The 14,877-nt window shown below is 36.2% G+C and overlaps 1 protein-coding gene across 7 annotated transcripts in view; it reads left to right on the forward strand.

Moving 5' to 3' along the window:
* The window catches only part of LOC144381418 (uncharacterized), a 209,056-nt gene that overhangs the window by 41,157 nt on the left and 153,022 nt on the right, over nt 1–14,877 (forward strand). For all 7 annotated transcript variants that reach the window (XR_013446636.1, XM_078069622.1, XM_078069621.1 and 4 more), the window contains one exon: nt 5,519–5,638. Coding sequence is in view for 6 of the 7 variants with exons in the window: in XM_078069622.1 (XP_077925748.1) it covers nt 5,519–5,638 (120 nt within the window). In the remaining variant the exon portion in view is untranslated. The remainder of the gene's footprint in view (nt 1–5,518; nt 5,639–14,877) is intronic.

Consider the following 14,877-nt stretch of genomic DNA (forward strand, 5'->3'; position numbering starts at 1 on the left):
TGATTAGTTGGGAATGAATTATTACTGTAAGAGCTAGCACATATATAACTATACTTGTTGATCTGTGAGGTAGAAGTTGATCCCTAGGCAGGACCTGGTTATCAAATGGCAACAAGGCACCAAGACAGAGGCGGTGAAGACCAGAGATGAGAGAGAGGGCAGGGGTTGGGGGCAGGAACTGTGGAGGCCAAGAGATGTAGTGGAAGGTCAAGGGCAATACAGTGTAATGTCCTCTCTGTAACCATACCCCACCCCAGCCCACCCCCACACATGCTGCCTTATCTTCAGTGAATTCAGTAAAAACTCATAAATTGCTTGGTGTGAGTGGATATTTTATGGAAACTGATAGAAGGATGGAATATTTTACCTGGGGTGATGAAGCCTGAAAATGATATCGTTCATAAATTTAGGTGCTGCATCAGGAATGCTTGAGCCCTTGGGAATGAGCAGAAATTTGAGGGAATAATTTTCAGTTCCATAAAACATGACTAGAGTAGAGATCAAGTTTTAACTAGTTCTCTCAGAGCCAATGTGATCTGGGATGACCTCAGAGTAATATATGGAATTATGATATGACTTTATAAAACACTGTTCAAATGATCTTATGTTTTGCTTTTTGTCTTTCACTTTCATACAATATTATTTATCTTGTAATTACACAGTTTATAATTTTTAAAGTGTATTGCATTTGACATAATTTTCTTCTCTTTTTTAAGTCTTTATTTAAATTCCAGTTAGTTAACATACAGTCTAATCTTAGTTTCAGGTGTATAATTTAGTGATTAAACACTTTTTATACATCATGTGATGTTCATCACAGCAAGTGCACTCCTTAATCCCCATCACCTATTTTACCCATCCCCCATCCCCCTCCCCTCTAGTAACCATCAATTTCTTCTCTATATTTAAGAGTCTGTTTCTTCAAGATGAAACCCAAGAGGGAGACAAACCATAAGAGAAACATACTGAGGGTTGCTGGAGTGGAGGGAGGTGGTAGGGATGGGGTGGCTGGGTGATGAACATTGGGGAGGGTATGTGCTATGGTGGGTGCTGTGAATTGTGTAAGACTGATGAATCACAGACCTGTGATTCAATAATACATTATATGTTAATAATAATAAAAAAAGAGTGTGTCTTGGTTCTCTCTTTTTCCCTTTGCTCATTTTTTTTGCTTCTTAAATTCCACATATGAGTGAAATAATATGGCATTTGTCTTTCTCTGTCTGACTTATTTGCTTAGCTTTATACTCACTAGCTCCATCCATGTTGTTGCAAGTTGCAAGATTTCATTCTTTTTTATGGCTGAGTAACATTCCATTATATATATGTATATGAGTAATATCCCATTTATATTTATGAGTAATATTCCATATATTCCACTTATATATATGAGTAATATTCCATTATATATATATATATTCTTTATCCATTCATCAGTTGATGGACACGGCCTATTTCCATAATTTGGCCATTATAGATAATGCTGCTATAAACATCGGGTGCATATAGCCTTTTGGATTGGTATTTTTGTATTCTTTGGGTAAATACCTAGTAGTACAATTACTGGATCATAGGGTAGTTCTATTTTTAACTTTTTTTGAGGAACCTCCATAATGTTTTCCAGAGTGGCTGCACTGGTTTGCATTCCCACCAACAATGCAGGAGGGTTCCCCTTTCTCCACATCTTTGCCAGCACCCATTGTTTGTGTTGTTGATTTTAGCCATTCTGACTCACTGTAGTTTTGATTTGTATTTCCCTGATGATGAGTGATGTTGAGTATTTTTTCATGTGTCTGTTAGCCATCTGGATTTCTTCTTTGGAAAAATCTCTATTCATATCTTCTGCACATTTTTAAATTGGATTATTTTTTGGGGGTGGGTGTTGAGTTGTATCAGTTCTTTATATATTTTGGATACTAACTCTTCATGAGATATGTACTTTGCAAATATCTTCTCCCACTCCATAGGCTGCCTTTTAGTTTTGTTGATTGTTTCCTTCAGTGTGCAGAGGTTTTTTCTTTTGATGAAGTCTCAATAGTTTATTTTGGCTTCTGTTTCCCTTGCCTCCAGAATCATATCTAGAAAGAAGTTGCTATGGCTGATGTCCAAGAGGTTACTGTTTGTGTTCTCCTAGAGGTATTTCATCCATTTGAACTTATTGTTGTGTATGGTGTAAGAAAGTGGTCCAGTTCTCCCAAAACATTTGTTGAGGTAACTTTTACCCATTGAATATTCTTTCCTGCTTTGTTGAAAATTAATTGACTATATAATTTTGGATTAAGTTCTGGGTTTTCTATTATGTTCCATTGATCTATGTGTCTATTGTTGTGCCAGTACCATTCTGTTTTGATCACTAAAGCTTTGTAATGTAACTTGAAGTCAGGAATTGTGATGTCTTCAGCTCTGTTTTTCTTTTTCAAGACTGCTTTGGGTATTTGGCATTTTTTGTGGTTCCATACAAATTTAGGATTGTTTGTTCTAGCTTTGTGAAAAATGCTGTTTGTATTTTGATATGGATTGCATTAAGTGTGTAAACTGCTTTGGGTAGTATAGACATTCAAATAATATTTGTTCTTCCAATCCATGAGCATGGAATGCTTTTCTGCTTCTTTGTGTCATCTTTAATTTCTTTCATTAGTGTTTTATAGTTTTCAGAGTACAGGTCTTTCACCTCTTTAGTTAGATTTATTCCCAGGTATCTTACTGTTTTTTGGTACAGTTGTAAATTGTATTGATTCCTTAATTTCTCTTTATGCTGCTACATTATTGATGTATACAAATGCAACATTTCTGAACATTGATTTTGTATCCTGTGACTTTACTGAAATTGTTTATAAGTTCTAGCAGTTTTTTTGGTGGAGTCTTTCAGGTTTTCTATATAGAATATCATGTCATCTGCAAATAATTTGACATACTTTAAATATATATAAGTTTTATAAATATATATATGTATGTCACTATGTACTCATTTTCAGCATTTCAAACAATGTAAGTGGCATTTATGTATATAAAATAAAAAATTAAACAGCACATCTGATGCTTTCTTTGAAAATATCCCTAGATGTGAAATGTTTGGTTCAAAGGTTATGCATATTTTTTTGTTTTTTATATATATTGCAAAGTTAAAAAAAAAGTGTATCAGTGAATTTACAATTCTATCAGCAATTTATGAGACTACCCAGGGCCCAGTCCCCATTCCATAAGTTAAATTTCATCCACCTATCCAGTCTGTTGAAACATTTTTGAATTTTGATCTTGTTATCAATTGTATTAGGAGTCCTAATGGGTTTGGTGAATCAAAATACACATGCCATTTTTTTCATTTAAGACAACAACTACAAAAAAAAGTTAAGTGAGGTAAAATATAGTCAGAGTCTTTTGGAAAACCAAATGAAAATTCCATCCAGGAAAATACTCACGGACTTATGAACACTTTTTAAATTTGATCCATCAATCTCTACCTCATCTATATTTGTACTGTATTTTTACAATCATCATAATCTATTATAATTATTGCTATTTATATCTACCATAGTATTATCTACCTGTTCATTTGTATATTCCCCATCACCCACCATGCACTATGAAACAATAGAAATTTGTACAACATTCTGAGGGGAAGATGATTTACTCTGCCAATAGAAACAGGGACAGGTACCATAGAAAATGTTTCAGAGAGGAAGTAACATCTAATGTTGGCTTTGGCAAATCAACTGTAGCTCCCTGCACAAGAATGGGGCTAAAGGGAATTCCAGAAATGGAAAACATTATCTTTAAAAAGCACAGAGATATAAAATAGGTTGGTATGTAGCAAAGACATAAGAAATGGTTTGGTATAATTAAGCATAGTGTTAGGGTAGAGAGGAGGGATCTGGAAAAATAAAACAGTACAATCTCCTTAGTGTTCTCAGTATGGAAGTTGACTTAACTTTTGCTAGACTTAGTAGACTTCTCAGGTTGACATTAATTCAGACTGCATAAGGCTCTTAAAATAAGAGATTTATAACTAACTTCCAACATACAACTACTAAAGGGTTCGAACTAAGAAGGGATGAAAGGAAAATTGAGTTCCCCTTACCTAATCTATTACTTATCTAGGTCTTGTAATCATTGTTTGGGTTATCTTGGACCTTTGTTTCCTATGGCTCTCTTCTCTTGAAAAATGGGTTTTTACCTTTATCTTCCAGCTGTCTGAACTGCTAGATAGAGTATATTCTGGGACAATATTTTGGGTGCACTGAAATTGAGGGTATTGGGTTGTCTCGTAAGGTAGATCCAGTAATCAATAGTTGTCCAAGGACAGGCAGATGAATCTGATCCTACCTACACAGGTATTGTTAGCCAGAGGTCAGGATGAGGAGTAGATGGAAATCAGGACTGAATCTAACTGTGGTGTAGATAGTATTGAGAGTGTCTAGACAGTCGTAGGGACAGGCATCAACATTTCAGAAAGGTTTGTATAAGTTCAGGTAGAGGTCCATTCAGATTCTAATACTATAGGGCTCAGATCCAGAATATGGAGCATTGGAAATTGGCATGAACGAGGTGGCAAAAAATGAGCAGGAAGTGTACTTTTTCAACCAGCTAATCTGCAATTTACTGCAAGGTTCTGATCTTAGGAAACTAAATTCTCCCTTGAAACTATTTAAGGGAACAAATTAAATGAATTGGGACAATACAACAGTTGGGTTCCCATGTGGTGGCCCAAAGATAGAGGGCTTAAAGCTATGGACTCACCCACTCATGAGAAAGTCTCTCCTAATTTCTGTCCAGGCTTAGCCATCATTGTTTTGAGGACTGAATAGAATCACATTAGTTGTGTGGTAATTTGAGATACGTGGAGGCTGATATCCATTAGATCTGGGGCAAATGTAGGTTGGATTTCTTGATGAAGCTCCACTCCCTACGATTGTGAATTCTTTTGTGACAGCATCTGAGGTGAAACATTGCCAAACATTGTGCCAACAGGCCTTTCAATGGGTCATAAAAATGCTATAAAAACATGAAAATTGCTGCCATAAAAGAAGAGTTACAGCAAAACAAGGAACCTACTAAATTCAGAGGCTAAGAAATACTGAGAAATGAAAACTGTTCCACATATTCCAAGGAGTTTGTGGGTACAGCACCCCCACAGCCATTTACATAGGCAAGGGTTATTTGTACTCATAATATACTTCTGAAAATCTCTCAGCATTCTGCCATTAAGTATGTGGTCACATGCCTTTCCTTGGGATTCACCCTTTACTTGAGTCACTTCTCAGTTTTGTTGGCTAAATTAAATAGTGTGAATTTCTTCTGCTCTGTTTCTACTTTGAAAGGATCGACAAAAGCCCCTTTTATGGGATAAAGTGTTTACATCACTTTGATGCCTGGGAAAAATGATGACATATTACAAGCATAGTTCATGATGAAGTCATCAACTTGCAATTAATAAAAAGCTTGTTTGAAGTATTCCTTACTAATAAATCTGAGAATTAAACTTCCTTCCTGACAACTACACCTTTGCTTTCATTTCCAGTGTTTGTTTTTCCAATAAAATTCCTGGATATCCATTAACACTGGTAATTTGGGATAAAGTGTGCAGAAGGAATTCATTTTCCATATGCCTTTCGTGCAGATGTGGCTATACTGAGATACAGTAAGTATTATTCATATCTATTATATAAAATTCTGAGCTTAAGCAATAGTCATAAACACATTAAATAACACCATCCCAAGCACTAAGAGCCTCTGTCTGCCAGCTGGGTGAGCCCTTTCTATATGTCATTTTGATGTAACACACTCTCATTTCTGCTGTTATTAGATGCAAAGTATTTGAAAAGATGTTAGATTGAATTGAAATCTGATTACATCTGGGTTTGGGTTTTTGAGATATTGCCTATTTTCCTAAGATACACTGTTCTGTTTTCTTTTTAATCTCAAATATGTAAACACATTCACACCCTTTCATTTCTATCTTCTCTTCTCTACATTCATGGATCATATGGGATTTCTGATTTTATTTAAAAAAATCAAGATATAGAAATTATGAAGCAGTATATCATAGATTCCAACATAGAGAAAGCAAAAAATAAAGAAAGGGAGAGAAAGGAAGGGGGGAAAAAGGAAGAAAAAAGAGAAACGTTTAGCCTTTGATATATCATAGATTAATGGTCTGGTGCACCTTGGATAAAAATCCATATATAGTGTGTTTACTTGTACATCATTAAGTTATAAAGCTGTAAGTCATTTGAGAACATCTCTATGATCATAAACTGCTTCTTATTGTATTTGTTTTCCTTACAAGTACCTTTCATGGGGGAAACTTAAATCAATAGGAACACATTTGATTACTTCTCACAATTGCTTTAGAGTTTGGAAGACTAAATGTGGTGGTTCAGTGTTGGTCACATAAGACCGTGTGGACTGAGGCCATAGGATTCTTTCATAGTTATTTTCTTAGATTTTCTCCTTGAAAAGTCACATCTATTTATGAATACTGTATCATAATCAAAATGTGATTTATATCAGGATAATATTCTCCACTGTACCTTCTAAAATGATCAAATCATATCAATGCAAAATTTTTACTTCTTAAACGAGCCTTCAAGGATAAAACAGAGAAGTTACATTTTAACCAGTATAGGGATGGTTTCCTCTCCATAGGGGGTTGCAGTTTGAAGGGGACAACACAACGAAATGTGTACCACACAAGGAGACTACACAGCTAGTGTAAACAGCACCAAGACAGAACCAAACAAGAAATATTACCTTGGTTAATTGGGCATAGTTTAGAGCTGGTCTCAGAACCTCTGCTTTATCTAAGCCCCAAAGTTAACTGGACTCAATGGAACACATTCAGTTAGCCAAATTCACAGGAATCATATATGTAAACAAGAATGCCAAGGTTTACTTACAATAATGCTGCAGAGGAAAAATTTTACTCTACCCTTCAAGATGCTTCTAGCTAGTCTAAGAATTGAAAAATGAAGGGGGGGAAATTGGAAGGGGAGACGAACCATGAGAGACTATGGACTCTGAGAAACAAACTGAGGGTTCTAGAGGGGAGGGGGGTGGGGGGATGGGTTAGCCTGGTGATGGGTATTAAAGAGGGCATGTACTAAATGGAGCACTGGGTGTTATATGCAAACAATGAATCATGGAACACTACATCAAAAACTAATGATGTGGGGCGCCTGGGTGGCTCAGTCGTTCAGTGTCTGCCTTTGGCTCAGGTCATGATCCCAGGGTCCTGGGATCGAGCCCTGCATTGGGCTCCCTGCTCAGCGGGAAGCCTGCTTCTTCCTCTCCCACTCCCCCTGCTTGTGTTCCCTCTCTTGCTGTCTCTCTCTCTCTCTGTCAAATAAATAAATAAAATCTTAAAAAAAAAAAAAAACTAATGATGTAATGTATGGTGATTAACATAATAAAATTAAAAAAACACTAAAAAAAAGAATTAAATTGACGTGAGACAAATTAAAAAGAGGAGGGGCGCCTGGGTGGCTCAGTCAGTTAAGCGGCTGCCTTCGGCTCAGGTCATGATCCCAGAGTCCTGGGATCGAGCCCCGCATCTGGCTCCCTGCTCGGCGGGGAGCCTGCTTCTCCCTCTCCCTCTGCCTGCCTCTCTGCCTACTTGTTCTCTCTGTCTCTCTGTCTCTCTGTCAAATAAATAAATAAAATCTTTAAAAAAAAATTAAAAGGAGGAAAAAACAATGTTTAATTACATGCATAGGGAGGCCTAATAATAAAATTAAGATCTAAAGAAATGACCAAAGCATGTAGCTTTTATGTTTTAGGTAAAGAAATACAAATCTTTGAGGAATTGACAGGACAAAGAAAACTTATGTTTGGGAGCTTCAAATAGTAAGGAATTCTATTCCTTACTATTTGGGCTGTTAGTAAATTAGTTAAAATACAAGTTTTGTTTATATAACCTTCTTGGCCCTGAATTCCCTATCTCTGGTGATAAAGATATATCTTTACCTCCTGGTACAGAGAAGGTACCTTTTGTGCAGATTTATTTCTTCCTTTCTGGAGGAAAAGGTGGGCCAGGATATTCTAGCAGTAGCTGTTTCTTCAGTAACTTTAATTCAAAATAATCAATACACCAAAGTGGCACATTTTGGGGTGACCTGTCCTGTCCCCTATAATAGGGATATTACCTTTTAAAGACTACAGTAGTCAGGATTTCCAGCAGGTGCATTTCTGATATATATATATATATATATATATATATATATATATATATATATATAACAAATTTCATATGAAATCAAATAAACAATTAGAAATTTGATTGGTGAGCTTGGATCTAGAGCAAAGGGAGGTATATAATGTTTTAAAGAGTTGAGTATCCCAAAACACACAGGGTACACATTTTTAGTCTCTTGGTTTACATCCACAGATAGCCAATCTCTTCCATGAATATTGAAATTTACTACATTGTCTTTTCTCTCAATCTCTCTCTTTTTATTTCTTTTGAAGTAGTGGGAGGACACCATATCATTTCTATACAGTATCTACTTGGTAAATGCTTTCACCCTCACATACTCAAAAGTAAGTTGTACAGTCATCAAGTACTGTCTCATCTTTAAAAAATGTGAATTCCTGTACTTCCCACCCTGCTTCTGCCTCTTAGCATCTCATCCCAGGAAATTTTAATAATATCCTATAGGATTTCCCTGCATTCAATCTCTTTCCTGTGACTCCTGTACTTTTCAAATAACTCTGCATATGAACACCCAATCAATTTTCCTAAAAGAATAGACTTCACCCAGCCATTGATCTCTTTCAAATTTTGATAGTTCTCCATTTTATGACGTTCAGATTCCTCAATTCAGCCTTGAAAATCTACACCCAACTTATCTGTCAAAAATCATTTGCCATAGTTTTCCAACAAAAACAAACCTCTTTTCTCTCAGTCCTGCATCGTATCATTCTGTTTTTCACTTTACCCTTTCTTGATAATGAATCTTATTTTGTTCTTTTTTTAAAATCACTATATATCTAATCTTACTCAATATTTGAAGACTAGATTAAGTCTTATTTTTTTTTTTAAGATTTATTTATTTATTTATTAGAGAGAGAGCATGAGATGGGGGAAGGGCAGAGGGAGAAGCAGACTCCCCGCCGAGCAAGGAGCCCGATGTGGGACTTGATCCCGGGACTCCAGGATCATGACCTGAGCCGAAGGCAGTCGCTTAACCAACTGAGCCACCCAGGCGCCCATCTTATTTTTAATTATCACCATTCTCTGACTTCCTATGTCATGTTCTGGGCATTCATGCTTATTCAGAAGTTTTGTTTATGAATGTCTGTTCCTAAAACCAGAACACAATTTCTAGGTGATTTACACTCTATTTAATTTCTGCCAAATTGGTATGGCCACAGCAATACATGTTATTGATAACTCATGATGAATACACTTTAAAAACTCTTCTCTCATTTGCCTTAGCTAGTGCTGACTGTCCCATGTGATTTAAGTCCAGGGGAAACAAAAGTGACTTTGTCATTTTATGTCATGTCACATACACTTACTAGTTTACTAAGTGATTTTCAATGACAAGTATAATGAGAACAACCTCTCCCTGACTTAAAAAACAAATAAAATCCCTCCAAAACAGGAAGCAATTTTGAAAACAAAGGTGGCAAGAATTCATTTATCTCACTATTTTCTGACAAATTATAATGAGTCACTCAGCATTTCTCATTTCTGAAGCTACACCTACATTGGGCTGTAAGCTACAGACTTGTCCCTCTTGACTCAGGGCTTGTTTTTCTTTTATGGCTCCTGAGAGTTCTACTATATGACTCGTCCAAAAGCATCGTCCTGTTGTGTACATACTAAGTGCTACAAGATTTTCTCCCCAACTTCCTCACCCAGCTTCAGTCTGAGGACTGAGTATCAGAAAAGAAAAGGACTTACTGTTCCTGAATTTCAATAAACTGACCCATAGATGCTTCTTGCCTTTGCCACATTTGGGGATTTTCTGGTGGGTATACAGCATGGAGTAACTAGCCTTAATAAGCAGCAGTTTGGAACAGGTGAAAATGTATGGGCTTCAAAACCATTAGAATTTTAGAGCTCAGGTCCATCACAACCTATGTGATGTTGAACAAGTTATTCAGATTATCTAATCTTGTATAGTTGACAGGAGCAAGAAAACTGATTTACTAAATGTCACAATGTGTCAAGCATACTACAGGGATTAAGATTGTAGTTTTGAAAACAAAGAGCAGTGTATAAATCATGGTTCCCCCACTAATTAGAGTTCTGACAAACTTCCCCAACAGTAAAATGAGGAATAATAATAGCACTTATCTCATATGGGTGTTATGAGGATTGAATGAGTTAATGCACATAAAATGCTTAGAATAGTACCTGCCAAATGTAAGTGGGTAAGTGCTCAATAAGGGTCAGATATTATTATTGAGAGGACTAAAGGAATTAACAGACAAGGAGTCTGGAGAGCTGCGATTATCTAAAAATACCGTGCCACACCACCATAAAAGCACTTTTTCCTCCATTGGTCCTATTGTCAGAATACGAGAATTTATGAAGTTAGGCTTCTATTTCCTGTAGTGAATCACCAGGGTCCCTGCCTCTCATTCCTCTTGTTCTCAAATTTGAAGGCCCCTGACCCATCACTGGACACTGAGCCCCATGCATAGGGAATCCAGTTTTTGTGTGACCTGAAACTTATGCAAGGTTGGGAGCCCTTTTTGAGAAGAAGACTACAAAATTGCTAATGTGAAGTCAAGTACAAAGATGAATATTTATAAAGAGAAAGGTACCGCAATAAATTACATATTTAAAATATGATATTAGCCATTCTGACAGGTGTGAGGTAATATCTCATTGTAGTTTTGATTTGTATTCCCCCGATGATGAGGGATGTTGAGCATCTTTTCACGTATCTCCTGGCCATCTGTATGCCTCCTTTGGAGAAATGACTGTTCATGTCTTCTGGCCATTATTAATTGCATTATTTGTTTTCTGGGTGTTGAGTTGTATAAGATTTTTTGATATATTTTGGACACTAACCCTTTATTGGATATGTCATTTGTAAATATCTTCTCCCATTCTGTAGGTTGCCTTTTAGTTTTGTGGATGGTTTCCTTTGCTGTTCAGAAGCTATTTATTTGGATGTAGACCCAATAGTTTGCTTTTGCTTTTATTTCCCTTGTCACAGGAGACATATTTAGAAAAATGTTGCTATGGTGGATGTCAGAGAAATTATTGTCTGTGTTCTTTTCTAGGGTTTTTATGGTTTCAGGTCTCATATTTAGGCCTTTAATCCATTTTGAATTTATTTTTGTGTATGGTGTAAGGCAGTGATCCAGTTTCATTCATTTGCATGTTGCTGTCCAGTTTTCCCAACATCCTTTGTTGAAGAGACTTTCTTTTTACCATTGCATATTCTTGCCACTTTTTTCAAACATATAATTATGGGTTTGTTTCTAGGCTTTCTATCCTGTTCTATTGATCTATGTGTCTATTTTTTTTAAGATTTTATTTATTTGACAGAGAGAGACAGCAAGAGAGGAAACACAAGCAGGAGGAGCAGGAGAGGGAGAAGCAGGCTCCCCGCTGAGCAAGGAGCCTTATGTGGAACTCGATCCCAGGACCCTGGGATCTTGACCTGAGCCTAAGGCAGAAGCTTAATGGCTGAGCCACCCAGGCGCCCCTAGGTGTCTGTTTTTGTGCCAGAGCCATACTGCTTTGATGACTACAGCTTTGTAGTATAAAGTGAGATCTGGTATTGTGATGCCTCCAGCTTTGCTTTTCTTTTTCAAGAAAGAAAAAATAACTTTGGCTACTCAGGGTCTTTTTGGTTCCATACAAATTTTAAGATTATTTTTTCTAGTTTTGTGAAAAATACTGTTGGTATTTTGATAGGGATTGCATAATTCTGTAGACTGCTTTGGGTAGTATGGACATTTTAACCATATTTGTCCTTCCAATCCATGAGCATGGAATGTCTTTCTATTTCTTTGTCATCTTCAATTTATTTCATCAATGTTTTATAATTTTCAGAGTACAGGTCCTTCGCCTTCTTGGTTAAGTTTATTCCTAGCCATTTTATTATTTTTGGTGAAATTGTAAATAGGATTGCTTTGTTTCTCTTTCTGTTGCTTCATTGTCAGTATATAGAAATGCAAGAAAAGACAAGTGTTGGCGAGGATGTGGAGAAAAACGAAAGGTTGTACACTGTTGGTGGGCCACTGTGGAAAAAAGCATGGATGTTCCTCAAAAAACTAAAAATAGAACTACCCTATGATCTAGGAATTGCACTACTGTGTATTTATCCAAATACAAAAACACTAATTCAAAGGGATACATATACCCCTGTGTTTATAGCAGCATTATTTACAATAGCCAAGATATGGAAGCAGCCCAAGTGCCCATCAATTGATGAATGGATAAAGAAGAGGTGATATATATATATATCAAAATATATCAAATATATTTTGATATATCAAAATATATATATTTTATATATATATATAAAATAATATAGTAAAATATTATCCAGCCATAAAAAAGAATGAACTCTTGCAATTTGCAACAACATATATGGAGCTAGAGAGTATAATGCTAAGCAAAAGAGAAAGACAAATACCATATGATTTCACTCATATGTGGAATTTAAGGAACAAAACAAATAAACATAAGGGAAAAGAGAGAGAGAGAGAGAAGCCAAGAAACAGACTCCTAACTATAGAGAACAAGCTGGGGAGGGGAGCTACCAGAGGGGAGGATGGTAGGAGATGGGCTAAATAGGTATTCAGGATTAAGGAGTACACTTGTCGTGATAAGCACCAGGTGATGTATGGAAGTGTTCAATCACTATGTTGTACACCTGCAACTAATATAACACTGTATGTTAGCTATACAAGAATTAACATAAAAACTTTAAAGAAATGATAAATAGCATAATCATCTGAAAATTCAGAAAAATAGCAGTTTTTATTAACTGCTTGACACATCTAAACTCTTTTTATCCTACATATTATAGCTATACTATAGCTATAGTATATGAAATATACAGCTATAGTATATGAAAGCTCCTTTGTATAATGATTTTCAAATACAATTGTCTGTAGAAAAATAATTGATTGTGATTAACTAAACTTGTTATATTTTAATTATTGATAGTTTTTAAAAGTACTTTCCAGCTTTACAACTCATTGATAAAGTCATAAAATTTTAGAATGTTGTCAATTTTGGGGATCTTTTCCAAGTTTCTTTTTTCAGCTCTTGGCTGTATATTTTGGAGGATTTTCCCAGAGATTGCCTTCTGTCTTCATGCATTTCATATTTTGCTTCTGCTCAATTGCCCACATACTTTGGTACCAGGCACCACATGGGACCTTCAAACCACCAGATAACCTGTAGTCCTACATTTTAATGTCATGGTTCCTGGTGAGTAGACAAGTGGGTGGTAGGAGTATTCCTGGAACATATTCCTAATGCTGAAATGATGGTCAAAGTTTATCTATACCTATAAGCTACATTAAAACTAAACTGATCTATTCTAAGTTAAATTCCACTTAGACAGATCCCCAAATGCCCATTCCTTGTCCACCAGACACAAGGAGAAGCCTGATGGAAATGAAGCTGGAGTAGAAATATATAGTCATCTTTATCAATGGCTTGTAAAATAACGTGTTTTTGAAATTGTATAAACACATGTGAATAGGTAAACATTATTAGGGCCCCTCTTGGGGCCTTGAATGGGAGGGGTCTGTGCCCGTAAAAGTTCTTGAAAATAAGCTGCATTAGATTCACCATAAGTCTCCTCTGTTTGGGGTCAATTTCCTTAATCACATGTAATCTAATAAGCCAAAGTCCTGCTTCCACTTTAGGTAAGATAAGTAAAATTTTCCCTTTGCATGACTTAATTTTTCTTCATTTCTCCAACACTTATTCATTCCCTTTTTCTCTTTGTTCTTCAAACTTCTCTTTACTGGCTCTTTTTTCTTAAAACTAGAAATAGGCTGCAGAATTATCCATTATAAAAGTGGTGTTAAAACCAACTTCTCCACCATTGCCTTACTCATAATCCACATATAGTCTTTCTCCTTTCCTTCACCACCACTATTCTTACAAGAGCAGTTACAAGTGTACATTCTTTCACTTTCATTATTTTTTTTAAGATCTATTTATTTGAGAGAGAGAGAGAGAGAGAGAGAGAGAGAGAGAGCATGGAGGGGGGAGGGGCAGAGGGAGAGAATTTTCAAGCAGACTCCCTGCTGAGCATGGAGCCTGACTCAGGCCGATCTCATGACCCATGAGATCAAAACCTGAGTTGAAACCAAAAGTCAGCTGCTTAACTGACTGAGCCACCCAGGTACCCCTCTTCTACTTTCATTCTTACTTCAACCTCAAAACAGATCTCTTCCTCTGCAATCTATTGAAAATACCTTTGTCATGATCACTCATGACCTACTGGTTAAATTCAAATGCCCGTTAGTGTCTCAGTCTCTAAGATGGCATCTTGATTTTTCGTGACATTTGGGTTTCTAAAACTTTGTAATGATACTAATCTTATCTGGCTAAATATACACATATTGCCTATAAGAAAGTTCATCTCTGAGCATGTGAACTGTTGAAATTACATATATAAAGTTACTGAATCCCAGCTCATCCTAGTCTGGCTTATTCTGCTGCCTGCTGAGATTTAAGTTCTTGTTGTGCCATTTCCCTCATCGAGAGGCTGTAAATAACATTTTCAGACCACATATGGAGCACTGTGAGAACTGATGCTCATTAAGTGTGTTAAGTGAAAGTCATGAGTGAAGTACCAAACATTAGCTATAAATCAAAATTAACAAATGTGACTCGAGTTCTCAGGAGGCAAAACACTTCGAATCTTAAATAATATGGCTGTCAGG

The sequence above is a fragment of the Halichoerus grypus genome, chromosome 3 (assembly GCF_964656455.1).
Source record: "Halichoerus grypus chromosome 3, mHalGry1.hap1.1, whole genome shotgun sequence".
NCBI classification, from domain to species: domain Eukaryota; kingdom Metazoa; phylum Chordata; class Mammalia; order Carnivora; family Phocidae; genus Halichoerus; species Halichoerus grypus.